The sequence below is a fragment of the Caretta caretta genome, chromosome 1 (assembly GCF_965140235.1).
Source record: "Caretta caretta isolate rCarCar2 chromosome 1, rCarCar1.hap1, whole genome shotgun sequence".
In the NCBI taxonomy this organism is placed as follows: domain Eukaryota; kingdom Metazoa; phylum Chordata; order Testudines; family Cheloniidae; genus Caretta; species Caretta caretta.
The window spans coordinates 45,052,558-45,058,557 of record NC_134206.1 but is presented as its reverse complement, the minus strand read 5'-3'; the positions used below and the strand labels follow the sequence as shown (position 1 = coordinate 45,058,557).

The 6,000-nt window shown below is 38.9% G+C and overlaps 1 protein-coding gene across 4 annotated transcripts in view; it reads right to left on the bottom strand.

The window, feature by feature from the left end:
• Positions 1 to 2,197: 2,197 nt before the first annotated feature.
• CDK8 (cyclin dependent kinase 8) overlaps positions 2,198 to 6,000 on the bottom strand; it is a 206,385-nt gene continuing 202,582 nt past the window's right edge. For all 4 annotated transcript variants that reach the window (XM_048846242.2, XM_048846234.2, XM_075127517.1 and 1 more), the window contains one exon: positions 2,198 to 3,476. In XM_048846242.2, the coding sequence (XP_048702199.1) occupies positions 3,351 to 3,476 (126 nt within the window). In that variant the 3' untranslated portion in view covers positions 2,198 to 3,350. The remainder of the gene's footprint in view (positions 3,477 to 6,000) is intronic.

The window sequence follows — 6,000 nt, the reverse complement described above, 5'->3', positions numbered from 1 at the left end:
GATGCTGTGGTGCTTGGGGTTGAGTCGGACCCTGCTCCAGTGCAAGGATCAGCGCTGGCTCCATCAGGCGGACCCTGAGATAGATGTCTCTCCTTTTTTGTTCTGGGTTTGAACGACTTAAAGATGCAACAATTGTCACTTGTGTGTCCTTCTCCTAGACACCTTAAACAGCTAACGTACAGGCTGCCGATGGGCTTTGGCTGCTTACAATGATCGCATGGTTTAAAGCCTGGCGATTGGGGCATGCCCGGTCCTTAGGCTGAGTCCCCTCTGGGACCAACCAACTAGAACTATATATAACTATTTTACAAAGAAACATTCATGAGACACACGGAACTAAGTGAAAGCTGGCTGAAGCAGCAGAACTTCCAGCACTGTCACTGGAGGAAAGAAGGAACTGAGGGTGGGGGGAGCCAGCAGCGCCCCTTATACCATGCCATGCAGGCACCACTCCAGAGGGCGCCAGAGCCGGTCCCCTACGGATACTGCTCAGGGAAAAACTTCCAGCACCAGTGCATGTGGCGAGCACACAAACCTACTATGGACTGGACATGAGCAAGAACTCAAAGAATAAAGTATGGGTTCTAATTCTTTAATCATTGTAGTAGCTCCTCTCTGAACCTTTTCCAATTTATTAACGTGCTTCTTCAATGGTGGACACCAGAACTAGACACAGTATTCCAGCAGCGGTCGCAACAGTGTCAAAATAACCTCTCTAATCCTATTTTATATTAACCTGTTTATGCATCCAAGGACTGTATTAGCCTTTTGGCCACAGCTTTGCACTGACACTTCATGTTTGGCTGATTAGCCACCATGACCCCCAAAACTTTTTCAGAGTTACTGCTTTACAAGATAGAATTCCCCATCCTCTAAGTATGGCCTACTTTCTTTATTCCAACTGTGTACATTTAAACTTAGATATATTAAAATGCATTGTTTGCTTGCACCCAGCTTAAGTGATCCAGATTTTTTTTATACCATTCACCCAATTTTTCTGTCATCTGAAAATGTTTTCTTTCAGGTCATTCATAAAATGTTGACTAGCAGAAGGCCAAGAACAAATCCCTGCAGGATCCCACTAGAAACCACACCCTTTCGATTTTTCCCCATTTACAGCTATATTTTGAGATCTATTAGTTAGCCAGCTTTCAATCCATTTGATGCGTGCCAGGTTGATTTTATATCATTTTAGTTTTTTAATTAAAGTGTCTCAAGGTACCAAGTCAAACACCTTACATAAGTCTATTATATCAACACTGTTACTTTCATCAACCAAACTTGTAATCTCATCAAAAAGAAAAAAAATTGTTAGTTTGATAGGATCTATTTCCCTAAACTCATGTTGACTGGAATAAATTACATTACCTTCCTTTATTTTTTTTATTAATCAAGTCCCATATCAACCAATCCATTATCTTGTCTAGGATCAAAGTCAGACTGTCAAACCTATAATTACCTGGGTCATTCTATTTACCGTTTTAAAATATTGGCACAATATTAGCTTTCTTCCAGTCTTCTGGAACTTCCCCAGAGCACTAAGACTTACTGAAAAATCAACATTAACATCCAAACATATTAAATATTTTGAACACATCGATTTTCTCTTGTTTACTCATATCCTTTATTCCAAATTTGATACTTGGTCCACTCCTCACCTTATCTGTGATTTAAACTTTCCTTGACATTACCACAGGCATCTCAATGAATAAGCCTTCATGTAATATAATGGCATCATCACACTGGAATAATACTGAACACTTTCACCTGTAGAAAAAGGTGGTGTAAGCAGAGGGGGATGCTGGCCCCATGAGATAGCATTGTGGGATTAGATACCAACATGACAAATGAATAAGGAAAACCTTAGATGTGGTTTTATGGATACTAGTATCTCTAGATTCTGTGTAGGACCAGTTGCACCATCGATAAAATGTAATTAATATTTTGTAACTCAGTACAGCATAACTGATTATCTGCACACGGTTATAAAAGGGTAATCAGTAAGAGGGTTATAGTAGTTCTTGTAATACTTAAATGGATGAGATGCAACAGTTAAGAGAAACCTCTCTACTCGCTATAGAAATTACTGTTGAACTAAGAAACTGAACTGATTTATTCAGACAGTGCCTATAGGATGTTAGTGTATTAAAGTATTTCATGTCTGTTGATAACAAGGAATACAAGCAAAGTTCATATGCAGATTTATGAAAAATAAATTTATTACATAACACCTTGTTTTTAACAATGTTCAGTTTTTTATTCAGAATACTTGCGTCATTCATGTAAAATAGTTTGATACAGTACATTGTATGTTATAGTTTTTCCTCAAATTCTAAGGCTCTCCTAACACCTCATCCTTTGCTGTAATAAGGGCATCCCTAATAACGTGCGAAAATATTTAAAAAATAATTAACTGAACAAAATTTAAAATCCACTACACCAATCCATCTCTCAAAAATCATGACGAAATATCTGAATGGATGCCGCACCTTTTTAGGAAATATAATTCATGCTTTTGTAATCCCAAAGCATGCTCACAAATCAGCAACACGAATAGGAAAAATAAAACACTGTCTATGACAATCATTTCAGTTTGTTTGCTGAACCAAACATGTTTATATCAATGACAACAAACCTATTTTACTATCGAATAGCAGCTTTAATACCAGTCAAGTCATAGATTTAAAAACAAAAACAAATTTATATGTTGGAAATTAATCTTTGGGAGGCTTATAATCTGCTGGAAAAATGCAAATGTTCTCATTTATTAAAAAATCTTATTGTAGCAATTTTGTTGGTCATAAAACATTGATCAATGTGGAAAATGAACCAACGCACAAAAGTCACTAAAAATAAATGTATATCAAAATTATCTCAATTAGAGTCACGGTTATTTTGCTTTTTTGCCATGTTAACATATACTGTATGCTTCAAGTACCAGTTAAAGAATTTTGTGTACTATTGGTCAGATAATGTTGTTACATCAAGAGAATTCACCACATACAATAAAAAAAATGCTTGCCCCTAGCACATTTCACAGCTTCAACTGCTACAGACTGTCACTGAAAAAAATGCATTGGTCAGTCTGAACCATGTCAAGTAAACTATGGAAGTAGCATATCCACAACACAAACTGTGCTAGCACTTTCTTTTCAAGTCTAACCCCAAAACAGGTACAATTTGGGAGCCACTACTCCATTCTGTGAAAAGTGGTGGAACTTGGCTATCAGACATTTTGAAGGTGTGGTTGTACAGTACATTCTTGTGGCCCAAGCCAGATTCCAGGCAGACAGCTGCATGGCCAGTCCTACAGCATTAGCAACAGTGCACTGACATTATTCAGGTGCAGCTCAGTACCGGTGCGTCTGATGTGAGTACTGTGGAGGCTGCTGGGAGGTAGTTGAATATCCCATGCTGCTCTGTGGCTGCGATGTGCTTGGTCCAGGGTTGGGATATGCAGCATGGGGATTGGAACGCTGGAAACAATGAAGGAGAAGAGAATTGATCCCTACAGTGGATGCATTTATAATACAAATAAAATGCCCATTCATTTTTTGAGGTCTCTGTGCTGTGTGTGGCAATAATTAACAGGTACTACAGCACAGTATATCAATCACTTGTATTTACAGTGTTCTACTTATTTTGATTGCAGTAACTAAGGATATGAGCACCAGGAATATCTGATTGAGAGCTAGTAACAAGTAATGCTGTTTGTTACCCATTCTGAACCGTTCATATCTGTCATGTCACCAATGTCTATTCAATTATCCAGACATCTTATGCTCACCACTGTGGTACATCAGTGTGTTAAAAAAAAAACAAAAAAAAACCTGACAGTCAAAAATATCCTAGGTGCTCTCCATTGGGGTTTTCTTTCCCCTCCAAGAGAACATATTTGGGAGGTTTGTTGTGTATTTAATATCAATTATAATTCAAGGAAGTTTATCTGGGAGACCTTTGCATATGAGATTAATTTTGGTTTACTGGAGCATTCACTATAAGGTAGATGTTCTCTAGACAGTCAAGAAGAGAGAGTCCCTGCCCCAAAGAGCTCAAAATCAAGCCAAAATTTTGTACCCATATAATCTGCCTAGGACCAAATGGGAGATACAAAAATAAATAAATAAATAAATAAAAGGATGTATTTGTTTAATTGTTACAGTTTAAAAGGCTGTAATTGATGTGGGATTTATTTCTTTAGTTTAAGCACTTAAACTCCTGCTTTTCATGAGTCTTCATTTAGATCAGAAGTTAAGTTAGATTCAGTAAATATATTGAGATGGCTACATACTGGGAAAATAAAAATAAAGGGATGCCCTTTATAAAGCAAGGTAGGTGGATACTTTCCACACGTGCATTTAAGGGACTGATTCACTCTCTAAGTGTGTGGTGTGAATAGGATAAGAAATGGTTATAACCGTACTTTGAGCCAGCAGGAATAAATTAGCATTGCTGTACATCATAGCTCACATGATGGCTGAGCTGTTATGACATTTATCTTCACTCTTGAGAGACACACTACTCACTTAATGAGAAGTGTCAGAGTAACAGATCAGCCATCAAATGATCCAGTTCTGTATAATAAGTAAAGGATACATTTAACAGTGCAAAAATCTCTGGGTGTACTTTTTGGCAAAATGTGCCCCAAGTATGCAGGAACTGGAAAAAAACTTTGAAGTTTAAAATTGGCCATGAATGCTTTATTTATAATATAATTAATAGATAGGCTTTCACAATATGACTACTGAAAAATGTTGCTTATTTATTTTATGTGGCCAATTACAAGATGACTCTGTGTTCACATCATGTAGAGCAACAAGTGACTTTTAAAAACAAAAGTAAAAATTCCAAACAACCCAGTCTGCTCTACCTCCAAACACCATTAACCCTCTCCTCATAAGACAAAAGCTTGTTACATCCTCCAGGGACAGGACTGCTCCAATTCATTTCAGTGTTGTCACATTAAATGTGTAAGTTGACACGTCTGAAACCAAGGGACACAGAAGTCTATATACCTGTAAAAATCCTTACCTAATTGCTTTTATGCATGACAGAAAAGGTTGTGTAGGGGGAGAATTTATAGGCCAGCTTGCTTCAGAGAGATTAAACAAAGGATTTAGCTGCTGAGGGGATGTCTCAGTAAACCTCCTCAAGGGATAGTTATTTCCCTCACTGGGCTCAGATGTAACAGTATGAGAGAACCAAGGGACAGGTGTTTGGTCAAAACAATGGTGTATTTTAAAATTTTCTCCTGCCTCCTTGAGTTGAAGGATCTTAGGGGGAGACTCAGAGAGATGTGTGTCCATCAGTAGTGGCATTTAATTGCTTTGGCCTCAGTGCTTTTATCAGTTCCTTCCACATGCCTTATTTACTATATGTCAACTCATGAGTGCAATATCATCCCTGCCTTCCTCAAATTCTGGGGAAAATAGACTGAATTTTTGAAAGTCAAACAATATGCCTTTCAAAGGCATGGCATAAAGGTGAGCAGTCAAGAGGAGCCAAAGCACTTGCAAGAGCTGCTGAGACAGTGAAGGGGCAATTACCACTACTCCAAGCAAAAATCCCCCTATATGGCCCTTGCTGAAAAACACTACCCTGTCAGGCAGTAAGCTTGGTACGGATGTCAGTGGAGTGAGAAAGCTGAGGAAGGAGCACAGCTTGCCTCAACCTAGATGTGGGTGATAGGTGGACTCCCTAAGCAATCCCTGGGTACACTGAGGGTGATTCGGAGCCCCTTGGCCCAGCTTGTAGACTTCAATCCATGCTCACAGGAGAGGTAGCTTGGGTTTGCTCTGATTCCCATGCGCTCAGGTCAGCTGCCACTGTGAAGTGGGGTCAATAGTGCAAGCAAGTGGAGCTACCCTGCCCCAACGCACAAGCCCTCTACACCTCTTTTCCTTAGCTATGTCAGTCAGCAGGGGAGAGAGACAAGAGGTTCTGCGGCATCTGCTTTCTTCAGAGACTCAGGCAGAAATGATGCCAAAACAATCTCTGGAT